The sequence below is a fragment of the Aspergillus welwitschiae genome (genome assembly GCF_003344945.1).
Source record: "Aspergillus welwitschiae strain CBS 139.54b unplaced genomic scaffold BDQ94scaffold_9, whole genome shotgun sequence".
NCBI lineage: Eukaryota > Fungi > Ascomycota > Eurotiomycetes > Eurotiales > Aspergillaceae > Aspergillus > Aspergillus welwitschiae.
This window is the reverse complement of record NW_020798703.1, coordinates 273,773-299,891: the sequence shown is the minus strand read 5'-3', so window position 1 is coordinate 299,891 and position 26,119 is coordinate 273,773. Positions and strand designations below refer to the sequence as shown.

Sequence of the window (26,119 nt, the reverse complement as noted above, 5' to 3'; positions counted from 1 at the left end):
GTGTCAAACCTTCCAAGGAGGAGTGGAGGAGGAAGAGGAGTTGAGATGGATCGGCGGAGCTCCTCCCGGAGCGCTAAACACTCCTCCCGATCAACGCCCCGCATTGGTGAAATATCTTGAACGCCATCAACATCCCTGTAGTAGGCCAACTACTTAACTGACAATGTCGGCGAGTCCAGTAAGAGCCGTCACTGCCTATCTCAACGTCCTCCTGACACTACCGACACGATGACTTACACGAAGACCTACCCCACTCCTCTCACAACCGAGATCTCGAACCCTCGGCTCCGGCTTCTCAATAAGATCAAAGCCGGAGAATATCCGTTAATGACTTTCATGGCCCTTCCTTCCGTGCGCATGGCCCAGATCGTCGCCCTGACCGGGGTGGACGGCATCATTATCGATTGCGAGCATGGTCATATCTCCGACGATGCCATGCACAACTCTGTCGCAGCCATCTCCTCCCTGGGTGTATCCCCAATCATCCGCATTCGCGGTCCCACTCATGATATTGTCAAACGTGCGCTTGATACGGGTGCGCATGGCATCATGGTCCCTCAAATCAATACTGCCGAAGAGGCATTCCAAGTGGTAGCTTCTGCCAAATTCCCACCCCAGGGACTGCGAGGGCAAGGGTCCGCTTTTCCTGCCATTGGCCACGGCCTGACTACCCCCGAGTATATGAAGTCTGCCAACGAGACCATCATTACTATGATCCAAATTGAGACCCGTGCTGGTGTGGAGAATGTCGACGCAATCTGTGCCGTACCAGGGGTGGATCTTGTCTTCATCGGGCCCAATGACTTGGCGCAATCTCTCCTCGGATACGTCCCTGCACGGGGAGATGAGCCGGAGTTTGTTGCTGCGGTTGAAAAGATTGTTGCGTCGGCAAGGAAGCATGGCAAGTGGGCAGGGAGAATGGTCAACAATGGGAGCTTGGCAAAGGAGGCCAGGAAGACATACGACACGGTCGCTATTACAGGCGACACCAAAGCTATTCAAAACTGGTATATGGCAGAGTTTGAGGTAGCACGATCATAGGCAGGATAGATTGTATGAATTAGAAGGTGTTTCCATTCGATGAACTAAAAATATTGAGAGCATTTATTCGTATCGAAGGTTTTCTCTGCTGTAGCATGGTTTATGAGCTGTACCGGTTATAGCCATGATTGAATAGAGATGGAACTGACAAATGTCAATGAGTTGATGATGGCATGGCATGGCATGGAAAATAGGCGAGGGGACGAAGTGAAGATAGAGAGAGAGAGAGAGAGAGAGAGAAGGAGGGGGAGACCCATCATGGATCACGCAATCACCTGACAGAAGTGTGACTTCTCATGCTTTCCTGCTCAACTACACTTGCGAGCCTCAGTTTCTACTATATGCTTGTGGGCTTTGTACATGGGCTCTTCATAGCTCTGATTGCATTTACACGTCACTACGGGAACCTTGGACGACTTTCGAGTCACAGCTCCCAAGCAATAGCCGTCACATACCAATGCAGCCTGGATACAGCCCCAAATAGTGCTGAAGCATGAAAGTTGACTGATAACTAAAATAATTCTATTTGAAATAACTATCATAAACATTTATTTTCTTCGTTGATGACCCTTCCCTAGTAACTTAGTGATCTAGGCCTGCGCAATGCATTCAATCTCAATAACCGTTCCATCACCCGGAGGAACTGCCTGCAGACACGACCGAGAAGGCATTGGCTTGGGCAGGAAATCGATATATACCTCGTTCATGGCAGCAAAGTCCTTCATGTCTGCAAGATAGACATTGTATTTGACTACTTGCTCAAGCGATGACCCAGACAGCTCAAGCACCTCCTTAAGATTTTGGAGTACAGTTCGCTGTCAAGATAGTTAGACGACTGGACTCTGCATTAAGAGAATGCTGTGCGGTGAAGGCTTACTGTGGCTTGCTTGATCTCTCCTGTGGCTGTCTGACCGGCACAGAAGACGAGTCCGGGAACCTTGACCGCGGGGCCTGCAGATACAAGTTAGTCAAATCCCTCTTCTGGCAATGCGCAAGCTCGGAAGGTCTACTCACAGTTGTGAGGCTTAGGAGGGAACTTCTCGCTCGAGATAAGTTGGCGCGACATTGTGATTGGATTGACAAATGTGGTGATCGTCAGAACTCTGAGATTAGAGATTGTGGTTTGAATGGGATGCCAACGCCCTGAAAACCCCCCTTTAAATGACTTCTTTCCCAGTCCATTTGCTGCGGCATTTCTCATGACGGCGATGCCAAGCCTACAATCCGGCTGTTGTGGGAGGAGCTCCTCCCTTATCGTTATCGCGGTTATACCTGACTAGCTTGGTTGATCGGCATCAACTAACCACCTTCGGTGATGCGAAAGGCAACCCTATCGGATACGCTAAGATAGCGAGGCCGTTGAGGGAGGAGGGTGTTGTCAGGAGTAGGAAAATGCGAGCTTCGATAAGCCTTCATCATGTCATTGTTTCATTTCCATTGCTGCTCCGGAGGGATGGGCTCCTCTGCCAGAAGAGCTCCCCCGAACCATACCACATGATTTGGTGTGTTCTGGGCATTGCGGACGCCGATAGAGTGTCACTTGGAACGTGTATATAATCAATCTCCAAAGCAGAATAGAAGTACGAGAGATATCCATTAGCTATATCACAGTCACCACATATCACTGATCAAACAATATTATTCTCCATTGTCTAAACACCGCCATGGCACCCACAGCTCCTTTCAATCCTCCTTCGGCTGACCTCCCTGGGAAGCCATCTGTGCCAGAATGGGTTCCTCCTCCTGTAACAAAGGAAAAGCACAACTTTGCTCAGCTCAAATCGATCGACCTTTCGCTGCTCGACTCAGAAGACCCAGCAGTGGTGGATCATTTGATCCAACAGGTTAAGATTGCCATCCGCGACGACGGCTTCCTCTTCCTCGAGAACTACGGCGTTTCCTTGGAACAGGTGAGTTGAAAGCCCCGATAGTGACAAAGCCGGACCCTAATAAATACCACTTCCAGCTCCACCGCCAGTTCGCCCTTGCACAGTATCTCTATAACAACATCAGTGAGGAAGACAAGGAGCGTCTGCTATTCCACCCTGACACAGGTGTCTGGTCCGGATACAAGCACCCTTACGGATTCAAGGTAGGATACCACCACATATCCTCTAGAAGACTTAGCAACTAACCATCGATGGACAGCGCAATTGTGGCCCCGCAGACGGAATTGAGCAATTCAACTGGTACAAGCCGGACTGGGAAGACATCAACCGAGTTCCCACATGCCTGCATCCGTTTATGGATGAAATTGAGGCCTTCTGTAACTACTTGACACAGTCAGTCAACAGACGATTGCTGACACTCTTTTCCCGCGTTCTCGAGCTACCGGACGACTACCTCTGGAACAATGTCCAGTCTCATGGCAGCCCAACTGGAGAAGGCTACTTCCGACATGCTCTTTTCCGACCTGTGCAGAAGCAAACCGAGGAGGCTTCGAAGGGTCTGCGCATGCATGGACACACCGACTTCGGCTTGACCACGTTGTTGTTCTCTGTTCCCATCTCGTGCCTTCAGATCTGGGGCCGTGATGAACAATGGTATTATGTGCCGTACAAGCCCGGTGCGTTGGTTATCAACATCGGGGATACTTTGGAGATCGTTTCGGGCGGACACTTCAAGGCAACTCGCCATCGCGTGTATAAGCCACCTGTGGATCAGTTGAATGAAGAGCGGCTGTCTTTGGTGCTGTTCAACAGTTCAGTTGGTGATTTGAGGATGGCGCCCGCATATGGTATGTGTGCCTGAATCTGAAATGAAGAAAAAGAAATATTACATGTGTGCTGATAACTGCTAGATTCTCCCCTTATCCAGCGCGAAGGATGCGTTGAAGAACAAGGCGTCTACAAAGAATTCAGAAGACTCACATCCCAGGGACAGCTGGTCCCAACGAACCGTGAATGGCGCGAGATCCAGATTTCCACTGTCACAGACCCAACGGATACAGTGCGCAATAGACTTGGTGCTGATCAGGTGCTTATTGATGGTAAGATCATGCACCAGCGAGAATACATGGGAGTCAAGGTCGTTCTGCCTGTTTAATGGGTCAGCAGACAGCAGATACTGCGGTGGTTGTGGATGTAGAATCAGATGTTAAACAGACTGTATCCAAATTATTTCATTTTCTAGTTTCGCGCTCACTTTTGCTTTTCGGCCCATTGGAATACATACATTTTAGGTGCTTAAGGTAATTCTTGATTACTATATCTATTTGGAAGATGTGATATATTCTACTTATAGTCCTCACTGTTAGCATCGTTTCATCTGGGATACTATTCTAACAAATCACATTCCAAAGTATTTCGGCTGCGATAATGCATCCAGCCACCAAATAAAGAAACAAATTTCTGCAAAATTCTACGCACCCACACCTCTCATAACCACCCTCTTCTTCCATTGTCAACCCAGTACTTGAACTATATCTGAGAACTATTCAGCCAACCAAGCAGGATTTTCATCTCAACCCCCCCGCCAGCAGAAGACTCTGCCCCGTCATATACCCCGTGGTAACTAACATCAGAACCACATTCGCCGTCTCCTCCGGCGTCCCCAGCCTCCCCAACGGGATCCCCTTCACCACCTCCGGCACAGCCTCGGCATTCGGTATCATCCCCGTATCCCCAATCATTGCGGGAGCGACATCATTCACGCTGATATTAAACTCAGCTAGTCTGGTAGCAAGATTCTTCATCATGCCGGTGAGGCCGCCTTTGGAGGCTGCATAATCTATATATCATAGTATCACTATTAGCAATGTTTGTATTCCCTATACGCATATGCTAAGTAGAATTGATAGAGATTAACTTACGACACCCATTAATACCACCCCCATACGCGGCAATAGACGACATGAAAACAATACGTCCCCAACGTTGCGCCTTCATGTGTTCGACCACGCCCTTCACTAGAATAAACGATGCGCGGAGATTAGTAGTGATCATGTCGTCGAAGTCTGATAGGTCGATGTCCCAGATATTGGTGATTCGTTTGCCAGTGCCTGCGTTGGAGATGAGGATCTCGGGGCTGTGGCCATCATGTTGGGCAATGATTTGGTCGAATAATGAGGCGATGTCGGTTGCGGAGCGGAGGTCGACTTTGTGGGTGGAAATGCGAAGATCAGGATGGCGAGATTGCAGATCTGCGTGGAGGGATTGTATCGCGGCAAGATTGGTGGAGTAAGTGAGGGCTAGGTGGGCGCCATTTTCGGCGAGTTTGTGGGCGCAGGCGGAGCCGATGCTGATAGTTAGAGGCGTGTTAGTTCTGGTGATTCAATTTGGGGCCAATTGAAGGACTAGATTCCAAGGGATTAATTGGAGGGAGAAAACTGACCCTCCGGAGGCACCGGTTATTAGGGCTAGTCGGCCTCGGATGTCGTTTGTGGACATTGTATGGGATTAGCAGATCACGAGGGCTGGTGGGTATATCTACTGATAATCTAGAGGTGAAATAGATATTTCCTTTATTCGCTCATAAAGACGTTTGAAGTGGTCAGTTGAGCCTTATCAAGAACCAGATAGCACAATAACCGAGCTTATACTATTAGTGCACGGAGCTCCTCCGGGACCCACATGGAGCTCCTCCTCGCCCAAGAAGATGCTAGTATAGACAAACCAACTCTTTTGGGCCCTTGAGTTGGGATATGAAGAACGTGTGTTGAGTCAGACAAATAAATGTCTCTAGAGCGTTAGCGTTGTATGTGAAAGTGGAGAGTATGGTGGTGCCGTGTCGTTGGAGTTAACACATCCAGGCCTTGGGCATCGTAGGCTAATTGTAGCCCGTATCACACTGCAAATAGCGTTTTTCCTTGTCTCCTCTTTATCCTCGATATGAGTCATTATACAATGTAGTAAGCATAGCCTCTGAATTCGTATTTTGGAATGATATAGTGATTCCATGCGATCTACTGACGACATATATTACAGCCTATATCACTAACGTCGTGTCCACGGTGACATCGCTGTATGTAGGGCCTCTCTGATCGTATTATTGCAACGCTTTCTTGGTTTTTTCTTTTTTTTTTTTCTTTCTTTCTTTTTTTTTTCATAGACCCAACTTGTTGTTTTAAGAGTGATATTGTCCAGACTCATCATGAAAGTGTCTACCTTCCATAGCACGATATCGCTACTTCTTCAGAAGGTGTGGCTACAAAAGGATGGATTTTGACAAATATTCTCTTTCGACACACGAGCTCTCTGAACCGGCCTGGGTCTGCTTTTCGGCGCAGTAGACTAGTTGGGAGACAAGATACCTGAAAACTAGTGCTTACGGTGAAGTGGACAGGCCGGATCATGATTCCACGCCCGTGATTCATGTGACTCACATATGTGATTCTTATTGCCATGTTGGTCCCCTCCATCAAATTCATCGCCTGTGGCCTATCTTATCTAAGAGCCATGGACAGTCTGCCACCAGAGCTGAAGCTTTACGTGGCAGGTGCAGTAAGAGTGCTACTATCCGCGTTTTGAGATTTGCTGATCCCGGGGCCTAGGTGGGCGACGTGTCGCGGGAAGCCCTGCGAGCCTTATCACAGGTCAACCGTGAGTGGAGTCAGATTGTCGCGCCCCGTCTCTATAAAAGCATCACAGTATCCTTCAAATCCCACGAGCCCCAAATTCGTGTACTCCAGCTGCTGGACGCCAGCCGAATCTTGCCGCATGTTAGACATCTGACACTTCTTGCCCGAAGCTCTCCCGTCAGTCTGCCGGTCTCGGACGAGAGCATAGGCAATTATCTCGAAGAAAGCCTTCCTGAAGATGTCAAGGTTCCACTATTGTGTGAATTCAAAGGTGATTGGACCCCATCCATCGTCCTGGTGAAGCGGCTGCCATGTCTGCAGAATTTGAAGATCCTGGCTTTTGCAGATTATGCTGAGCTTCTGGATGTCGTCGCGGAGGTGCATCCCTACTGTCGTGTGTCCGTATTCCCTCTTCGTCGGTTTAATCCTGGCTGGATTCACGCGCGCGCCAAATGGCTTCATTCCCCTGTGCTACATGACGTTACGGTCATTTGCCATGATGATAGGCACATGAGGGCCTTTAGAGAGGATCCTGATCGCGTTCTGCGGGACCTTCTCCATCAAGCGCGGCATATAAAGCATTTATCATTTCAGATCAGTGTCAAAACCTTGCATAGGACATCCTCGGTATATACACGCTGGCCCCCATTCCAGCCGCCAGAGAACGAAATCGCTGAGGCTCCGCGCGCGAAGTTGGAGATATTGTCATTGCCATTGGTCACAAAGATGACTGCGAAGCAGGTGGAAAGGTGGTCCCAGATTACTGATCTGGGTTATCTCACTGCGTGGGCGGCGGGTACCATTGAGGAAATAACCGCATTGACGGCCATCACGGAACTGCAGGCCTTCCGAGCATTGAAGCGGTTAACACTTAGCCTCAACCCACCAAAAGGCTCTCCATCCTGGCCACCAGCAGTCAAGGGGATGTTTGACGCTCTCCCACCATTAGAATACCTCTGTCTCCTGGGAAGATACGACCCGGCGATACTTCCCACCGCCGTTCTGGACCGACACGGCCCAACCCTGACCGAGTTGAAGCTGCACTACAAGCGCGCACAGTTCCAACCAATAGACAAGGCGATTCGGCTCTCACATAAAGGATATATTGCTCCCATTTTTCGCCCAGCTGTCATTGCCCGCATTGCAGCCCGCTGCCCTTCCCTGCGGACGCTGTGGATCGGCGTACAGCGATACAGAGGCCACCCCATTGAGGCGCGAGCCTACGATGCTCTGGCGCGGTTCCCAGCCCTACAGTCGTTGGATCTCGTCCTCAACTGCCTAGCGGCAAGTAAGGCCGACGACGGGACGCCGTTTCCGCCGCGGGAGCTGAGCGCATACGAAGAAGAGCTCTTCCCATACCGCTCCCGCCAGATCCCCAAATGGACCATCCGGGACTGCATGATCAACTCAGCCATCGATGAATCGCTGGCCAAGGCAATTTTTAATCGCATCCGAACGGGCCCGCAGAGCCAGCGGATGGGTAGTTGTCTGCAGCTGCTCCGCATACATCCGCTCCTTGGCAAGTTCGGAAAGTCGAGGGTGCGCACGGGCATCGGTCACCGTCTACCAGTCACTGCAGGGGAAATTAGTCACAAAATGGCGGGTGCATGGCAGGTCGAGTGGCTCGGAGAGGGTATATTGCAGTTGGAAAACCGGCTCAAGTCCAGTCATGATCAGGAAGTTATGCTAAGGAGTGAAGATAGCGAGATTTTCGAGTCTATCTGGCCATTAACTCGGGAGCCCAAGACTTGGCCCTCGGAATGGTGTAGCTGGCCTCTGCAGTAACCTGTGCGGTTGGTATGCATAATCTACCTGTATAGCTTGTAATGATGCTCCCCTCCCGCACACACACATAGGCTTGTGTCTCCCTCCCATTCTTCCCCCGTCCCTACCTCCCCTCTTATTACGGACGAGCCTGCCACTGCCGTTGTCTTAGGTTTCTCGATGTCTAGCACCCACCAGGATATGCTAATGTATTCCTTCAGTAGGAGCACCGTCATTTAAACGCCGTTGATATAATCTCGTAGGATGTATCGCAGTCTTAGGTCTTGGGACACCCTGAGATAGAAGGCTTGCAGACCCGGACCTTCCTTGGTATACCACAATACAGCCTTGACCCTCGCTTCCATACCGTCTTTTAGTAATCCAGTGCCTAGCCGATCAAGTGTTTATAAAGTCTTGAACCGTTGATGTAACGCACAGTATCTGGCTTTGGGTCAAATTACGGGTGTAATGAGTGGCCTGGGTGTAGATCTATGTGAATTCCGTACATCCACCTGTCTCTACCTATAGCGATTTAGCACTATAGAACCACACCTTCTACTATTTCAAAACTCCCATGAGCTTTAAGTCTTGAACGCGCAGATTGATATAAGCTCGACAAATTACCGATAAAGTAGGAAGGCACAAGCAAAAACAGCAGTTGGTACAAAAACTTACGGAAGCGAGCCATACAAAAAGTGCGGTCGGCGGCGGCGGCGGCTATGGAACGAACACACTACGTCGTCTTCGAAAGTCACATACGCGTCGAGATGAAGGCAGCGCGCCCATGTTTCCTTCATCGCCCGTCGCGCATCCTACCACCAAGCCTTTCGCATTTTCACCGAATCTGTACATCAAAATTCTCTGCACCAGTTTCCAGCACGGCATCCGCTGGGTTGATCTGCCAGGGTGAAGGGGGCTGACGGTACCGGCTTGTCCGGCCCCTTGGAACACCAGTACGCGGCGGCAAAGGTTGCAATGTATGGTTGGGACTTGACGATTCTAAACCCGACGCTGAGTACATTATGAAACGGCCTCCAGCAGATCATAATGAAGAATCCTGGTCCGGTGCTCTCTCTGCTTTCAAGGATGAACTGGAGATGCAAAAGCTTTTTGCAAAGGATCCCATGATCCGAAGGCTCATTGATTATGTCCCTGAGTCGGAGCCTAGTGGCCCGATGATGGCCCTTGAAGCATTCACGGACTCGCTCTGGGATGCTCGAAAAGTGAGGCCATTTACTGCGAAAGAAATCAAATGGATAATGAATGGCGTCCTTCTCGGCATATTTACAGTGCATATGAAAGGCCTGGTTTACACTAGTAAGAAATAAACATCACAGAGACCCGACAGACAGCAATCGAAAGCTAACAATGGCATGTTTCAAGATTTGAAAATGGAGAATGTTGCACTTGGGGGGTTTGATCCCTCGAAGCCGAATGAGAATGTCCGCGATCTGATTGTCAGACTTGCAGATTGTGGTTCTAGTATGTCACGTTTTTTTATTTATTTATTCTTTTTTTTCTTCGCGTTGGGTTTTGTTCATCGAGTCTCTTTTGCTTCAGTAAGTCTGACAACTCTTATAGTTAGCAAACCATTTACCCGAGAGATCACTTCTCTCACATATCGGAGTCCTGAAGTTCACTTTGGAAAACCATGGTCTTCGAGTACAGATGTTTGGTCCTGGGGAATAATTGTTAGTAATCTCGGCAGAAAGACAAACTTTTCGTCTATGTTGCGATCACTAACAAGATGATCTACAGTTGGCGCAATTGCTTCAAGCACAGGTGGACTTCAAGTCACCAGGGATGTACGATTCAATTCAGACCGGTACCCTAGCAGAGAAGGGGAATGTCATCCGTGATCAGCTTGTAATTGATTTCGACTTGTCCTCTGTGCCATTCTACGCCGAGGATGAGCAATGCGCCCAATTTTTGCCTACTCCACAGCTGGAAGAGGCATACATGTGGGCTAACACCATGATTGAGAAAGGTGTTTCGGGTGAAGATATTCAGTTTCTGGTGGAAGTTCTTAACCCAGATCCAAATGCGCGCCTTACAGTGCGTGAAATCCTCGAAAGTGGGTATCTGGAAGTTTAACTGGACTGGCCTGATTTTTCCAATGTCTTCATGCGCCGCCGGTGTTAAACCACTTCCTTGAACAGCAAAAAATAACATGGTGTACCTAACATCTTCCTTACTTTCTGTCGACCAGAGTCAATCAGAGCCTCAATAGAGTCCCCGATGAAAGCCTGAAAGTCTCTACAATAGGGCTTGTCGCTGAGGGACGCATCGTAAAACCAGAAAATGTTTGAACATATTCACTAAACATAAATACTGTATAATAAGAGTCCAAAAAAGAAAAGTCTACATACAACAGAAGGGATTCGCTGGTGGTCACCCACCCAACTACTAACCTCCCGGCGTGTGGCTTGAGTACGGCTGAGCGGACGGGAAGCCCTATTTTCCACACCCTGTGGTCGTATGTGCTAAACTCACACTATGAATACAATATAAACTTTAAGAAGGACTACAGTGCCATATTTAATGGCGTTATTGGGATGGAAAAAACGTTTATTCTACGGTTGGGGAAAGTTTTAGGGAGTCAGCATGTACCTCTAGCCGAATCTATAACCATTACTTGAGGTTCCCTGCTCAAACCGACACTAGGGGTTCGCAAATAGGCTCTTTCCTGATAGAGAAGACCCCAGGTCGGCTTTCTTTCTAGCTATCAAAAGAGTAGCCGAACATCCATCGTAGCTAGGCACCTGATTAGAGCATCTCTACCTGCGAAGGGCTTGATATACCGCCTTAGGGATCCTTTCCCCTGACCGTCATCTATACGATATCGGGAAATCCATCTGTCGGGCCCGAACACTGAATTATAAGGTAATATTCTATCCCTTTTCCTATATTAGAAGTATGTTACACTGTGAACTGAACTACAGTGCAACATTGATGGAATGGAAGGCGATCTATCTCGGTTGGTTAGCCAGTGCTCCAGGTTTAGAACCAACCGACCTCCACAGACGGCAAGCTGGTCCGGTGCTTGCGCTTCTATCTCGTCACCCGCGTCATGTTGTCGACATGCTGATGACTGCAGATAAAGGACTTTCCCCTTCCTCTCCCTCTTCATTCACCCAGTATTCACCGTCTCTTATATTTATTGTCCACGTTCTGAGCGCTAATCCAACCATAAAGTCTCGTGCCTGTCCCATCAGCCGACCAGGGGATATGTCCCAACAGTTATCAAATCTCAGAATGGCCCCCAAACCTCAAATCATGAGGACTTTCAACAACACTATGCAATCCATGTTGACAAAACTCCATCTGAAACACAGAGCTTCATTTAGTGTCCTCCCTCCGGAGGTGGTTGAAAAGATATTCGAATTCCTCTCCACCCCAGATCTGATCTGCTTCGGACTAAGCTGCAGATATAATTTATGCCGTCTCAAGGCCTACTTTGAGGAGCAGAAAATCCAGCTTCATCAGCTACTCCCCATCGAAAAGCGAAAGACAATATACACCGAGATCAAGCAACAACCCAGACTACAGTTCCTGCTTCGCCTCGAGAGCGCCCATTGGAGATACTGCCGCGACTGTCAAGTTCTTCACCAAGATTCTACCTGGCAGGCTCTCCGGGATTTCAAGGATACGCGTAGGAAGCGAACGAAATGTTGCAGTAGATGTTCCTTTCAAAGCGGCAGTCTTCTCTGTATGCCATATGCCGGTGAAGTTGAGATTTGCCCGTGTACCAGAATCACTTTCGTTGATAAACTGCACTTGATACAGTTGTGCAAAAAGGAAAAGAGGCTGGTGCGTCTCGACAAAAAAAACTCTCTTAGCCATTCTAGCAGTCGAAAGCCACAGAATGATCTCCAACATTTCTGCGTGTTTAACGGAAACTCTTTGTTTAAGGTCAAAATTCAGACAGATATTTTGTACGATGATGACGGCTGGGAGCTTTATCTGTACAATTCCTATCGTATTTATACAACAGGCAAATTTCCTTCCAAGAGCTTGCGATCTCTTATGGCGTGTCCGCACAAGGACATTGATGGTCTTGCTCGACAAATATTCCATGATGGTGGCTCAAGCTTTACAGGGTGGGATAAAGCTCGCTCGCCGCGCTCTGTTAAGTATTGCGGTTGGACGAAATATGAGAATGCAGGAAGATGCTACTACTCGCTGACGATAAATACAGGGAGGAATTTGGGGGGTACTAAATGGCCTGATAAAGCTTGGAGTCGCCAATCTTCTTGATAGAATGCTCCCTAGCGCAAATGCTCAACTGAAAGGGGTCTTCTGATATGGCAATTTTTAGGAAACGGCCATATTATTTCTCAATCTATGCCAGCGTGGGAGCAGAGTTTGACGAATTAGTGTTCTGGGAAGGACTGATGGGATGACTTCAGGCAATGCTTACTCGATCCTAGCACAGCAAAGACTATACTATCTTCTTTAGCTTTTACTATCCGGGTTGGAACTATGTCCGAATTAAAAAGGTCAAACATATTTTGTTCTTCCAAAAATGCTGGAACCGTACAAGTTGGTCGGCATATCTTGACAATATAGTACTTGCTAGGAACTGTATGTATGCTTATCCTACATAGACTATAATGTTGAAGGGACCCTTACATATCACACATCACCGACGTCATCATTGACAAGACCAAACCCAGTGCCAATCCACTAACCCTAGACATACACTCTCCAAACCGAATCGACCATCAATCACTAAGCAGAGGCTGTAGCAGAAGCAGAAGCACTGGAGCTCGGTACCGCCCCAGCAATATCTCCCATACCAGCCATGTTCATCTCAAAGTCATCGTTGACCTCTCCACCGTCCTCAGTCCAGTACCCCTCAGGGGACAGGGTGTCATCACGCAAGCTATTCACACCGATCGAGATCCAAGCAAAGATGCCGTCGGAAACACTGTCACCGAGTAAGACATACTCCATGAGAGGATCAGTCGTGTCTGCCTCGGTTTCCAGAATGCTGTCATCGGAGTTCTCGGTCAGGCTCTGGGTGTTGCTCGAGTAGGGGCTGGTCTTCTCGACCTCAGTGATCAGGTCCTGGTCGAAGAAGATTTGGCCCACGTGCGAGGAGTGGCCGTTGTACACGCCGGCGATGGTGCCGTTGGGGAGGATCTTGGTTTCGTTGGCGGGGTGGGTCACGACTGTGGGATGGTTCCGTTAGTTAGGGTATGTTTCAAGAAAGTAATTAGGTAAAGGGAAGGGGGGTAATGTGTAGGTGTACGTACCGTGAATGTGAACCGTACGGCCAGTATAATGTCCCGGGAAGATCGACTCGAAGCGTACGACTCCGTCGTCTCCGCTGGGCTGGACGCCGCGCAGGAAGGTGGTGTTCAGGTTGCTCTCGTCGTTCGTGTTGCCGTTGCCGCTCGCGACCACACCGGAGTAGACACCCTACTTTCCGCAAAGAGCGGGAGAGGTTAGAAATTTGTACTTGCGCTATGATGAAGAAACAACTTGGGAGGCTCATACAGTTGCGTTGCAATGCCAGATGTCCGTGTAGATGTTAGGCAGTGGCTCGCAGGTATTGGTGTCAATGAGCTGGATATCCATGAACAAAGGCACACCGGTCTGGTCCTCGACCACGTTGCGACGAATGAGCTCTCCGGCAATATCTGCAGAACACATTGTCAGATGCTGGTTTCGGTTGAAGGGAGGATTTTGAAGCTTACAGTATGGGCCCTGAGTCACTTCGGGCTGGACGATGCAGGTGCCGCCGGATGCAAAGAGGACACTTGGATCGGTTGACGGGTTGACACCGGTCAAGTTGGAATGGTGATCGGTATCGAGGACGGAGTCCACATCACGAGCCTTGAGGTATTGGGTGTCTAACCTGTTAGTTGGCCGTACAATATATTGAAGAAAGGATCTGCTTCAAGTCCAAGATAGCAGTTATCGCACAATACTCACTGGTCAGTCCTCTCTCGCGACGCAGGTTCTGGAGGGCATTCGCACGACGAGCGACATTACCCTCCTCAACCCCACGGGCCTTGAGAGTAGAGGCACATTGGGCAAGGCTGCGAGACTGCGCAGGTGCACGCTTGAGGAATGCAGCCCGTTCAGCAGCTTCCTGCTTAACATCGTGTCCAGGATGACCGAGGCCCAGAGACGCCAGCATGGCGACGCTAATGGCCAAAGGCGAAAGAAAGTGAACCATATTGAGAGGGGTATTAAGGAGTGAAAACTAGAAACTGAAGAATAATCTTGAGATTATGGATGATAGAATCAAGGTGACGGAGTCCCTTATCATTATATATGTTTTCTGCCGCTCCGATATTGACGACGAAAGGACCTTCGAGGTCTAGAAGGGGTGAGCGTCACCCCGTCCCACATTCATGTTTCGATGCTTCGACCCCAATATATCCACCAGTCATATCGTCATCTAAACACATGCAGAGTCTATGGCCGCTGAGAGTTGCTTGCTAGGTCTTAGGGCGTATGAGTTCCCGCCTATGGCAGTCTGTTTGCCGCAGTGTACGCGTTCACGAGGCATCCACATAACGAGGTGGATAAAACTCTAGCTCTTGTTGTCGGCTATTCCAGCTGCTTGGCCAAGTCTCCGGTAGATATCAACTTGACGCCAAGCCAAGGCCAAGGCATATAGATAGCCGATCTGCATGGGTGACGAAGCCTTCTGTAACAGATGTATCCATGGCTACGCGAAGCAGAACTGGCATCGTAGGAAAGAGGTGTGGGTGTAGTGCACACAGTCGACAGTCAGGCTATACCAATCCTCATGTGCTACCATAGTTTGGACCCCGAACTTTGCAAAGCATCTTACATGCAGTGGCAAATCACGAAGAATTTTACTTGGTTGAAGCAGTTGCCCAGCAAGGACACAATCGATGCGGTGATATCTGCTGCCGAAACCCCCATGATGGCAGCAGGTACGGCGGCTAACTAATCGGGATCTGCAAATTCCGACCCCACAAATTCCCCGCCTCCAATCAGTGCCGAGCTATTAGGCATTGGAGTTGATCAATCCCGTGGTGCAACTGGCACAAAAGCTTGCGTAGCCTTTCTTGGGAGTAGTTTTTGAAGCAAATCACGCAAGAGAGCAATGCCACGGTGCCTGCATCTGTTCCTGCCTCGCTAAGTATCCTGATGTAATATCGGTAACCAGAATAGGTCTTTTTTTTTTCTTCGCATATGTAGGTCCGCTCGTAGCATCGCACCAGAAGGGAAGATCGGGAATACCCGCAGAAGGTTATCCATGGCGGCGTCTTTTGCAATCGGGGTTTTCTGCTTGAATAGATGTGTCGTGTATACCTGAGAAACATATGATCACGAAAAGACCGTGGAGGTCGACAGGTAGGGAGAAAGTTTCCGTTTCATATCAGAGACTTGCTTCATCGGGGAGATTCCACGGTGGCGAGGGCAAATTGGCTGGTGCCTGTTCCTGGGTAGCAGAAGGGTCGCGTAGTTAGTGGAGCCATCTTATTCCAGACCCCGAATCTCTGGAAGACCACTTAGGGTCTGGCTAATTCTAAGACTTGTGGACCCTCCAAGGAACTGTCCCCTCTTAGAATTCATCATGTCAGTGAGAACCATTGTCCGTGTCCGTTCAATTATTTACAGCAGATGTTTGGAAGAGGCTGTGTTGAGGCTTAATGTAATCTCTCGACGTCATGACTGCTACCCGGAGGGCCCAAAATGATACGCCTCACTACCCTGCAGTGGGAAGGTAATGTTCCAGTACTAGGTCGTAGAAGGAGTCATATTATTAAGGGTAGTAAAATCTCTCTTAGGATCTAACATATAGTGCAGATGGTGGGTGACAGTCAGGCGGCATCTATCGCGATCGGAAAAGCAAAAATCACTTTAGTATGTTCGAGATTTTGGGTCATTAACAAATATCTAACTTAATTTTGAGTCTTCACATGTTCTGATAGCCCAGTTAATACTAATATTATCTATGTCGAAGCGCTGTAAGGTGTAATAAGAATACTCATAGTATATCGTATCCATCCAGCGCAGATAGAAAGATGTTCCTCCACAGTCTATATTAGTCCGTTCTTTGTCCCATCTTTCTGAGTTGCCCTTACTTTTTTAAGTACGTGTTATATTCTCGTTTTCTTAAGTTATTTATTCATTGTTTTGTTTTCCTTACATTACTGTTCGCTCTGTAAATTCCTTCCAGGTGCTCATTCTAGGGTTTCTGGTCCACTCCAGCAGGGTTAGAACATTTGCGTGCATGGAATATTCACGTACCATGATTCCCTTTCCTTTCTTTCATTCTCTCCCTCACTCCTTCACTCCTCTCTCTCCCTCTGGTATGTGGGCTCTAAGTAATAATAGAGCATTTCGTTAGACGAGATAAAGCCTCGCTTTCACTTACCAAATTGTCTTATGAGCTATTAAACTAACATATATATTGAAAGCCTGTAGCTAGTAGAGTTAGATATACTATTACTGCGGACCGCAAGCATTGACTGGCTCAGGAAGAACAAAGTGACCATATCGGCATCTGGCTAGAAACACGATGGTTGTCTGCGTATACTGGCGTTATGCGCTGCTAGTAAAGCCCAATGCTCCAACTACACAGCCACAGTAGGTTGGGATATCTTGGGTAGGCCATCGGACCTATCCATGTTGGCAGTCCCTAATATTCAGGGACCCCATTTTATGAATTGATAATTCAACTTCAGGCCATAAGCGGCTTATCTCGATTTTCCTTGATATTCATGTGCTTAGATCCGGATCTCGGCACGTTCAAGGTCAGCGAAATTTCATAACCTGTGGGAAGGCCTCCAACACCGAACAATTTGCTGCTAACAAGTCGACGACGGCCTTCTATTTTATTCCATCAACAATTTCATACTACTACATTTATTACGCATATACTTCACATTCACAACAAACCTCACAAGGCATCACCCCAAAAACCACCATCCCCCAAGCACACCCACAACAGCAAAAGCCACTGCCCAACGCAGCAACCCACGCTTGATATGATACTCAGCCACCCGGTTGATTGCCTGGGAGTCGTTAACTCTCGGAAACGGAATATCCTTAGGAACCTCCTTCCCCAGCGCGCGACAAAGCGGCTCCCAGCCTTCCTTGACATTAAAGAAAACCAAACGATCAGCGGGAACAACCTCCTTCAACCACTCAATATGACGATCATAAATCCAAGTATTATCTCGACAGCCATCGTAGCGAGTGTCCCACTGTGCTTGGAGACATTCGATGTATGTGACGAAGTGGCGCATTCCTTAACATCAAGGTACTCTTGTCAGAAAACGTTCCGATCAATCGCATGTTTTCGTGTTCCCGTAGTTGAAAAATACTGTGTAAAATACATACCAGGCAACGGCAACAACACCCCCCTCAAAAACCACATCGTAGCCAACGAGCTGATCTGCGCCATGCTTTTAACCCATGCATCTCTGTCGCGCACGGTCACAATGACTTTGGCCTCAGGATACAGCTCGATTAGTTCCGGGACGAAGTGCGAGGCAGGCGAGTCTGTGATGGCGGCGTAGCCCTCGGTGCGACGCCGCATGAGAGAAAGAGCTGTGGAGCGGTCGCCGGCGAGCCAGACGCGCAGGATCTCGATCCAGGATTTCATCTCGATGGGCGGACCCATGGTGGTTTGGGTGCCGCCGTGATAGATGGGCCCGTCGAGGAGGATCTCCAGGGCGGCGCTGAAAGAGGCAGTTCCTGTGCGGGAGAGGCCCCCGCCGATCACTTGGAGCTGCGTGCCTGGACGGGGTGCGGATGGTTGTTGGCCCATTGTGGTGATGTGGAGGCGGGCTAGTGCGCAATGGTTGACTGGAGATGTGGAACTGAGGGTAGTGAGAAGGGATGTTAGGGTTCTTTAAAAGGGAAAGGTAGGCGCGGGTGGACGTTACGCATTGTGTGAGAGTGGTGTGTGTGCCGCAGCCTATTTATGTGCTAAGGCTGTATTTGCCTGGCGATGCGGGTGGATCCTTTGAGAGCGATTTGACTCGGTTCTGATTAGAGATTAGCTCAGGAGACATTTACTGGGTGTCGGTTAGCTACGATAAGTTAGTGCTAACATCAGAAATATTATTATTACTAGCTGGATACTAGTTTGTTTAGTTGACTGTTGGACGGGCAGGCGGGTAGTACGCTAGAAACAAAGAACCTTGGGGCTAGATCAGCTTGGTAGTATAGATCTATTAAATTACTAATGGCAAAACTACATTTCTGTAATCATTTATTGCCTGTGCGTCCTACTCAGTTGCCCTTATCTATATTTTGTGTCTTAAACAACGGAGCCCCTATTTTCGTGACTATTATTAAGACTTCCCGATAGCTCCTCTGTCCAAGGCGTCGTAACAGCTCCCAGCGCTTGGATTTCTTCCATAACCCATTCACGGGTATGAATCGATAGGGCCAGCTACATGGCCGGCTTGCCTTCGATATGAAGGTCTAGATCAAAGGGGCTCTACCACGGTTCATGGTAATCAGGCATAATCTCACCCATCTTTTCCCCTCCAGTGTCAGGCGCTCTGCAACACTGTAAGGAGCAGCGAGATGAACACACATATATCACTATAACCAATTACAATTCTCAATCCCCGTTATCAAGGTAACTAACCACCATACGCAATTATTGCTAGGGTCGAGAAATTAAGCAGCCCAAAAACCAGCATTCTTCGTTCACCTTGTCTAATTTCGGCGCCCGTTGCGTTGCCTGACATTACCAAGCAAAGCACCGCCGATAAACGAACAACTCATGCGGATCTAGGTAAAAGAGACTGCCAGCCTCGCATCTTGACAAGTTGGGAAGATTACTAGTAGATCTTGACTAGGCTGCTGGCGTTGACTCACAAATCAAGCAATGGACCTACGAGGTCCGTGCTACTAATTTCGAGACCAGTCCAAGACTAATATAGTATCTTATCCAACCCTGCTAGTTCAAACGCCCAACCACCGCTCAGTTTTCTAGTGTCAACACTGCCCCATTCTAAAGTAGTGCTTGCTAGCTAGCCGTTACTTTCCTTACAATTACGCCTAATTATAATCGACAGAGTTCAGAGGCTGACAGGTTTGTCGTAGCGGAAACATTGTATACAATGGCGCGCATCTACAGTTTCATCCGGGGGGATCGATGGTTTGATATCACGTCGCGCAGCCGCGAAGCCATGTTTTAACTCGGTTATAATCCAGCACTCGTCAAACTTGTGATGTTGTCTGGTCGCTTCATCCAGGTCTGCGATGAATATCCCGATTTTAGGGATGACTGGTATATATCAGTGTGTATTCGTTCGTCGTCATACAACTAGACCTCGATATAAAAAGCTGGAGAGGATATAACGATGCAACGGTCCTGCAGAATTTCGCTTGGCCACCAAAAGGAGGTTGTGTTGAGTAGGATATCCAAAATGGAACGGTAGGTTGGCTCCACCGGGTCAAAGATGCCGAGTTGACTCTCGAGGAATTTCCGTCCTTATTCATATATGTCTTGTATTGCTCGACGCCTTGAGACACTATAACTACAATCATTCATCACAAGGTTTGATATGATCTGACCTCCACGAGAAACCCCCCATGCTCACTCGTATTTATATCTCTCCTCCAGGTTCTGTGAATATCAGCAGTTATTAGCACAAGTCACCTGAAGCGAAGAAGGATGGATGAGAACGCTCACCCAATATTTATTAAACCCGACACCTTCGCAGACTTGATCATATGTCAGGATCATCGGTGGCGCTCCAACAGTCATGCTCCGCTTCAACCCATCAAGGGCTTCGCGCAGCCCACGTAAATGCGCAGCGACCAACGTCCACGGATACGCCACAGCGCAGAAACCCAACTCTGCGAGGTCCTTAGCGGACAGATTTTCGGTCTTTCCTCCTTCAATAATATTAGCAAATGTGGGGATTCCTACTTCCTGCACACAGCGTTTCATGGCCTCGCGGTCAGGTAAAGCTTCAACGAAGACTGCATCGACACCGAGACGGCGGAACTCGTGTGCTCGGGACATGGCTTCGTCCCACCCGTGAATGAGAGCGTCAGTCCGCGCCAAAATAAAAATATCTAGGCCTTGATTACGTGCGTCGCAAGCGGCTTTGATCCGAGCGAAGGCTTCCTCGCGCGATACTACGCTTTTGCCTTTGGTGTGGCCGCACCCTAATTGATTCCGAGTCAGCATCAGAAAGGTCATGTGAGGATAAGAAAGCAATGCCAGACATACGTTTAGGCCATTGTTGGTCTTCAATCATAACGCCAGCCGCACCAGCAGCGGCAAAGCTCTCCACTGTTCGCTTAACATTCAGCGGACTGCCATAGCCCGTGTCACCATCCGCCATAACGGGAACAGAAACTTGTCGCACGGCATCACGAATCTTGTCGCACATCTCTGCCATGGCAATGTAGCCGGTATCGGGGAGGCCATAGGAGCTGGCAACCGCGTAACCCGCAAGGAAGACCATGGGAAACCCGGCCTCCTCGACCAAGCGGGAGGAAAGACCGTCATAGGAGCAGGCGTGTGCAAGGATCTTGTTTGGGTCTCCATGTGCCTCGAGCATCATCGTACGGAGTCGAGAGGCTTGCAATGATGGGATTCGGCCGCGCACGTTGGGAAGTTTGACGGTCACATCCTGGGTGGTGCCGTCCTGTGGTCCAACACCTGGTTCATGTGTCCGCAGGGAGTCGAACTGGAAGGGGTAAGGCACTTCGCTGGCAGACATATTCGAGAATAAGTTTGTATTTATTTGAAGTAGGGCAAGAGACTTCAGTTGCAAGTGGATTGGGCTCGAGACGAACGTGGGTGCACACTTGATACTTTATGAAGCCCTCAATTCCCCGCGGATATTTCAAGTTTCGGGTATTTGGCAATATCCGTAACCCCGCTCCGCACTGTCGGCAGTTGTGAATAAGAGTATCATTTCCTCGTTTAGTGCATAAACCCCGTGGGGAAACGCAATCTATTGACCTGGTAGGCCCAAGCTTGCGGGGAAGTCCATGCAGGCCCTCTTTCTTCATCGTAGTATAGCACCGTGGTCCTATAAAAGGGGCCATTGAACACAACATGAACTTTGGAATGGAGAAACTACAAGCAACCCTACCTTTTATGAACAAATGTACAAAGTATGAGTCAATTTTCTAAACCTATCGATGTCCCACATAGTCAGCACGTTGAGGGAGTGGATCCGGATTGCATGGACAATTCGCCTCAAAGGGTTGAAGTCAGTCTAGAACAACAAAAGTCAATCGTTCATAAGGTAGGCCATCCATATCTACATCTACTATGAACAGAGTGAAGCTCAGTTGTGTTCAGTTTGATCGACACTTGTTGCCTCTCCTTTGCGTCTTATATATTTTGTCATACTTGGATCGCGGTAAGTGTACCATGTCCCCATGGACAGACTTCACATTGCTCATTCTCTTTTGAAGGCAACATCGGCAACGCCAAGATTGCCGGACTCCAAGAGAGTCTGCATCTCAATGATTCGGACTGGTCTTGGGTTCTGAACAGCTTTTATCTGTGTTATACTGTCTTCGAGTGGACCAACCTTCTATGGAGACTATTTCCCGCACATTACTATGTGGCAGTGTTGTGCATTTGGTGAGCAGTCCCCTATATCAGTTCATGGTCATACAGCAGAGGCTAAAGTATTGTTTGAATACAGCTGGGGTGCCGCTGCCATGTGTAGCGGCGCCGTCCATAATCTCGGCGAACTTATCGTGTGTCGGTGCCTGTTGGGCATTTTCGAAGCTAGCTTCGGCGCTGGGGCGCCTTATTTCCTTTCCCTATTCTACCAACGGCATGAACTTGGGCTCCGCGTCTCCGTGCTTCTGGGTATGTCTCCAATCGCGAACTGCTTTGCGTCTGCATTGGCGTATGGTATTACCCAGATCCGAAACGGACTCGAGCCATGGCAATATCTGTTCCTCATCGGTGAGTGTTTCTACCTCTTACCCGTTTCTCTTGATTCTAAGAAATTGCGTTTCAATGTAGAGGGTGCACCCACCGTCATAATATCCATCGTGGTCTTCTTCTTCCTTCCCGATAGCCCCGGGTCGGCCTGGTTCTTGGATGATCAGCAACAAAGAGATGCAGTTGGGCGCTTGACAGCACAAGACCGCACAGCGAAAGACCGCGTGCATTGGAAGCAAGTCTGGAGTGGCCTCCGAGACTATAAGAACTACGTGCACATGATCATACATTTCTGTTGCAATTATTCTTTTGCGGGTCTGTCCAACTTCCTGCCCACTCTCATTGAAGATATGGGCTACGTTTCCGTCCACGCTCAGGGCCTCACAGCTCCTCCCTATCTGGGTTCTTTCGTGTGCTGTCTGGCAGCCGCCTTCCTGTCGGACCGTTTGGGCAACCGAGGCTTAGTAGTAGTAGGCTTCTCGACGATTGGACTGATTGGTTACTTGATGCTGGCCTGTGTACATGATGCTAACGCAGATGGGGTACGATATGCCGGGATTTGGCTAGCTACATGTGGAGTGTTTCCGTCTCTGGCGATTAACATCACCTGGTTACTGAATAACCAGGGCGGCGACAGTAAACGAGGAGCGGGGATGGCAATTCTAGCAATCTTCGGGCAGTGCTCCAGCTTCGTCAGCAGCTCATTATTTCCTGCAACTGATGCCCCCAATTATACACGTGGGTGTGCTGCGGGCGCAGGTTTGACGGGCCTGGTGGTGGTTCTTGGCGCCGTGCTGCACTGCAAATTGAGACTCGAAAATGCTCGACGAAACCGGTTGTATGGTCGGGTTAGTAGGGAGCATGCTATTGATGTGACGGAGGCTGGGGACGATGATCCTAATTTTCGGTATATCACTTAGTAGTGAAGAGCAGGTGCTGTAACTAGTCTGCTAAACCTTCAGTTGAGTGGCGTGGGGCAAGAACACCCGAAATCAGGTTTAGTGCAATATAAAACTGGCGGGTATTTGGCAATTGCCGAGCTGCGGCTTCCTTTTCTCCTCCAACATCCTCTCCTATCCCGGCATCATGGAACGCAAACCCACCAGACCCTCTCGCAGCCGAGCAGTAAGCCAGTACCAATATCAGAGAACATATCAAGCTTGCATAGCTTGCGCGAAGCGCAAGACTAAATGCAGACGCAGTGACAATGGAACGTCATGCGAAAGGTGCGAGAAGAAGGGCATCCGGTGTATGTTTAATAGCAAACAACCCTGGTCGCGAGGCACCTCTAGAGGACATAAAGAAAATACATGTTTACCATCAGCCACTCCTAATGCCCCTTCTAGTCCAGCACTCAGTATGAGAGGGGGCCATGATATGGACGGAGCACATAGTCCACCGTGGGTCCCGTCTTGACAAATACCCCCTGGGGAGTAGTCGCTAATCCGAATAGTACAAATGAGACGCGAAAGGATGACAACCTGAGAGTCGATAATAATTTGCATCTCGAACAAACTAATACTGGGAATGAATTTTCACCGTCCATGTTGGAGACGGTGGTGTCGAACGAACAGGATGCCATGAGATTGCTATTCAAAGCGGCGGCACCATCCCAACCTTCTATCGAAGTCGCTGCACCGCAATGCTCGAGCATTGAGGACAATGAGAGCAACTACCCAGACGCTCTTCGCGTGTGGAATGCCTGCCGCTTCGTTCGGATGGGGTGGTTTACAGCTCAGGAGGCCATATCTTTGATAGAATGGTATGTCGCCCTCCTCAAAGAGACAGACTTTGTATCCTGACAGCTTGAAAATGAACAGGTTCTTCACTCATCTCAGTCCACTTTCGCCAATCCTGACAGATTTCTATGCTACTATCTCAAACCAATTCTGGCTTGTGACTCAAGAGCCCTTCCTCTGTTGCACAATCCTCCTCCTGGCCTCACGCTACCACATTCTTCCCGGTCGGGCTGGGCGAGTACGATCCTCGTTTATCCATCACCGTCTCAGCCAGCACTGCCAGCATCTCTTGCTGCGAGTCATGCTCGGGCAGGAAAAAATTTCCAAAGCCAAGACACGAACCCTAGGAACAATCGAGGCATTATTGTTACTCTGTGAATGGTATCCCAAGTCGTTACATTTTCCCCCAGAAAGCGATGGTTGGGACTCGGATCTGATCTTGACAAACCCGGATGTGCGCGACCCACAGCTAGACAGCGAGCATGAGCCCTCTGTCTCAGTTCAGTGGCAACAAGAAGTTATTGAGCCGACGAAGCGTCTCGAGCGTATGTCCTGGATGATACTCAGTGCGGCCGTTGCTCTTGCCCATGAGTTGGGCGTGTTCAAAGATAATTCAACCTTGGCACTAGCAGAGAATCAAACTCGATCAGATAGCAGAATATATCTTGAAAATCTGGAACTGAGGCGACAACGACTTCCCTGTCTGCTACTGATCTTTTCAAATATTGCATCTACACGAATTGGGTGTGACTCGCTCATTTCCTTGGGCTCTAGCTCACCGAGCAGTCTCCTGACTGCAGACGCCAAATGGTGGACTCCTATGGAGCTATGGGTACGCCTCATGCATATCTTCAGGTCAATAACGTCTAGTTATGCCGCCATCTTGAAGGAGGCTAGAGCCGATGCCTCAGTCAGCTCTTTGATCAATGAGGAAAGTCAAGAGCTCTCCGAATGGCGATCCAGCTTCGAGGCCATCAGCGGTATGCTCGTTTAGTTCGCGATCGCGATCACTTACTTGGTAACGCGCTGTACTAACATGTCTATAGTAGAACAGCAAAGCTTCAATGACACTCTCTTCATCGATTACCAACATGTATACACCATACTAAACTCCATCGGCATGCAGCACAGGCTCGATCATCAGTCTTCGCAAGACAACACTGCTCCCTGCGGATACACGGATGCTGTGCTTGAGGGCTGCACCCAGATCCTCAATAGAATATCTAGCTTGAGCCAAAGTGGGCTATTGCAGTATATGCCCGTTCGCCTCTTTTTCCGAATGGCTAGTAGTTCGATATTCCTTCTCAAGGCTTTGGCTCTAGGGACCACCCGTGTGCGACATTGTCTAGCTCTTGAAGCACTAGAGTCAACGATCGCAAAGTTACAGGAGGTATTAGCCGAGGATGAGCTTCACCTAGGTGGTCGCTATGCAAAGCTTCTGGAAATTGTGGTAGCCCGTCTCCGGAAAAGTCTCCTTGATGCATCGCCCTTCGACGAGAGTCCCAGAACAGCGCAGGGCAAGGGCACCAGCAGCCAGCATTATATGGGAGATCCGAATACAGAGGCCTTACCTATAAGAACTGATAGTACGAGTCCTGCCGTACAGGGCCTGGATTATGACGGTCTTGACCTTTTGAGCGACGACCAGTGGCTCTCTCTTCCCTTCGACAGTTCCATGGCGCCCTTTGGGTCCTTAATTGGGGATTTAGGAGTTATGCCTGATACTATTGATACAGGGCTTGATTTCTTATGGAATCTGCCGCCTTGATCACCGGCTCATCTCATTTAGCAACACACAGTGAATGACCTAGTCTCCTAGAGATCTGTTCACTACATTCACTAATTCTTTCCCTTCCACGGCCGTTGAAATTATGGGACATTATGCGCAATAACCTCCCTATGTACTGAGCTTGAATTTCCAAGTTATGATGATAAGGTTCCTTCCCGTCCATAACAGATGATTCTCTGGCAAAGGCTCGGCATTTTAACACCTTGTCCGGCGTTAGAAGACGTTGGGTTTCTGACGGCCAAGGGGGGTTACTCAAGGCTTCGTGCTCTGGGTAATCAGCTCGTGGTGTCGTATTAGCGATTGTTTAGGAAACGATAAGATAACATATGTATCTTCAAGTAGGCTGCTGAGTATGCCAGGATAGACTTGATCACAGGAGACGTTGT

At 48.9% G+C, this 26,119-nt stretch overlaps 11 protein-coding genes across 11 annotated transcripts; 6 read left to right on the top strand and 5 right to left on the bottom strand.

Annotated features, from left to right (window-relative positions):
* Window positions 1-228: 228 nt before the first annotated feature.
* Window positions 229-1,041, top strand: BDQ94DRAFT_168459 (HpcH/HpaI aldolase family protein; the record flags this gene model as incomplete). The annotated part of the gene is made up of 1 exon (XM_026771071.1): window positions 229-1,041. The coding sequence occupies one exon, from the start codon at window positions 229-231 to the stop codon at window positions 1,039-1,041; it is 813 nt and encodes a 270-aa protein (XP_026628462.1).
* Window positions 1,042-1,631: 590 nt separating this feature from the next.
* BDQ94DRAFT_168458 (RidA family protein) lies at window positions 1,632-2,107 on the bottom strand (the record flags this gene model as incomplete). Its single annotated transcript, XM_026771070.1, has 3 exons — window positions 1,632-1,856; window positions 1,919-1,992; window positions 2,056-2,107. 3 exons carry the CDS (start codon window positions 2,105-2,107, stop codon window positions 1,632-1,634), a joined length of 351 nt encoding a protein of 116 aa, XP_026628461.1.
* A 598-nt stretch (window positions 2,108-2,705) lies between these two features.
* BDQ94DRAFT_168457 (uncharacterized protein) lies at window positions 2,706-4,086 on the top strand (the record flags this gene model as incomplete). The annotated part of the gene is made up of 4 exons (XM_026771069.1): window positions 2,706-2,951; window positions 3,008-3,133; window positions 3,190-3,778; window positions 3,842-4,086. The coding sequence occupies 4 exons, from the start codon at window positions 2,706-2,708 to the stop codon at window positions 4,084-4,086; spliced, it is 1,206 nt and encodes a 401-aa protein (XP_026628460.1).
* Window positions 4,087-4,498: 412 nt separating this feature from the next.
* Window positions 4,499-5,429, bottom strand: BDQ94DRAFT_186264 (SDR family NAD(P)-dependent oxidoreductase; the record flags this gene model as incomplete). Its single annotated transcript, XM_026775109.1, has 3 exons — window positions 4,499-4,770; window positions 4,853-5,280; window positions 5,374-5,429. The coding sequence occupies 3 exons, from the start codon at window positions 5,427-5,429 to the stop codon at window positions 4,499-4,501; spliced, it is 756 nt and encodes a 251-aa protein (XP_026628459.1).
* A 1,008-nt stretch (window positions 5,430-6,437) lies between these two features.
* Window positions 6,438-8,503, top strand: BDQ94DRAFT_186262 (uncharacterized protein; the record flags this gene model as incomplete). Its single annotated transcript, XM_026775108.1, has 2 exons — window positions 6,438-6,482; window positions 6,533-8,503. The coding sequence occupies 2 exons, from the start codon at window positions 6,438-6,440 to the stop codon at window positions 8,342-8,344; spliced, it is 1,857 nt and encodes a 618-aa protein (XP_026628458.1). The 3' UTR covers window positions 8,345-8,503.
* Window positions 8,504-9,345: 842 nt separating this feature from the next.
* Window positions 9,346-10,417, top strand: BDQ94DRAFT_168454 (protein kinase-like protein; the record flags this gene model as incomplete). The annotated part of the gene is made up of 4 exons (XM_026771068.1): window positions 9,346-9,640; window positions 9,707-9,805; window positions 9,905-10,014; window positions 10,082-10,417. 4 exons carry the CDS (start codon window positions 9,346-9,348, stop codon window positions 10,415-10,417), a joined length of 840 nt encoding a protein of 279 aa, XP_026628457.1.
* A 2,597-nt stretch (window positions 10,418-13,014) lies between these two features.
* BDQ94DRAFT_186260 (intradiol ring-cleavage dioxygenase) lies at window positions 13,015-14,510 on the bottom strand (the record flags this gene model as incomplete). Its single annotated transcript, XM_026775107.1, has 5 exons — window positions 13,015-13,497; window positions 13,582-13,747; window positions 13,826-13,968; window positions 14,026-14,181; window positions 14,264-14,510. 5 exons carry the CDS (start codon window positions 14,508-14,510, stop codon window positions 13,055-13,057), a joined length of 1,155 nt encoding a protein of 384 aa, XP_026628456.1. The 3' UTR covers window positions 13,015-13,054.
* A 2,692-nt stretch (window positions 14,511-17,202) lies between these two features.
* Window positions 17,203-18,091, bottom strand: BDQ94DRAFT_128100 (sulfotransferase family protein; the record flags this gene model as incomplete). Its single annotated transcript, XM_026763901.1, has 2 exons — window positions 17,203-17,567; window positions 17,660-18,091. Coding segments are annotated over 2 exons (773 nt in total), but the record flags the coding sequence as incomplete, so codon positions are not given.
* Window positions 18,092-19,877: 1,786 nt separating this feature from the next.
* BDQ94DRAFT_168451 (isocitrate lyase/PEP mutase family protein) lies at window positions 19,878-21,015 on the bottom strand (the record flags this gene model as incomplete). The annotated part of the gene is made up of 3 exons (XM_026771067.1): window positions 19,878-19,907; window positions 19,974-20,455; window positions 20,520-21,015. 3 exons carry the CDS (start codon window positions 21,013-21,015, stop codon window positions 19,878-19,880), a joined length of 1,008 nt encoding a protein of 335 aa, XP_026628454.1.
* Window positions 21,016-21,442: 427 nt separating this feature from the next.
* BDQ94DRAFT_158257 (putative MFS transporter) lies at window positions 21,443-23,125 on the top strand (the record flags this gene model as incomplete). Its single annotated transcript, XM_026768924.1, has 4 exons — window positions 21,443-21,513; window positions 21,672-21,893; window positions 21,958-22,226; window positions 22,287-23,125. 4 exons carry the CDS (start codon window positions 21,443-21,445, stop codon window positions 23,123-23,125), a joined length of 1,401 nt encoding a protein of 466 aa, XP_026628453.1.
* Window positions 23,126-23,291: 166 nt separating this feature from the next.
* Window positions 23,292-25,712, top strand: BDQ94DRAFT_186258 (Zn(II)2Cys6 transcription factor; the record flags this gene model as incomplete). The annotated part of the gene is made up of 4 exons (XM_026775106.1): window positions 23,292-23,605; window positions 23,659-23,967; window positions 24,026-24,924; window positions 24,991-25,712. The coding sequence occupies 4 exons, from the start codon at window positions 23,292-23,294 to the stop codon at window positions 25,710-25,712; spliced, it is 2,244 nt and encodes a 747-aa protein (XP_026628452.1).
* Window positions 25,713-26,119: the final 407 nt, after the last annotated feature.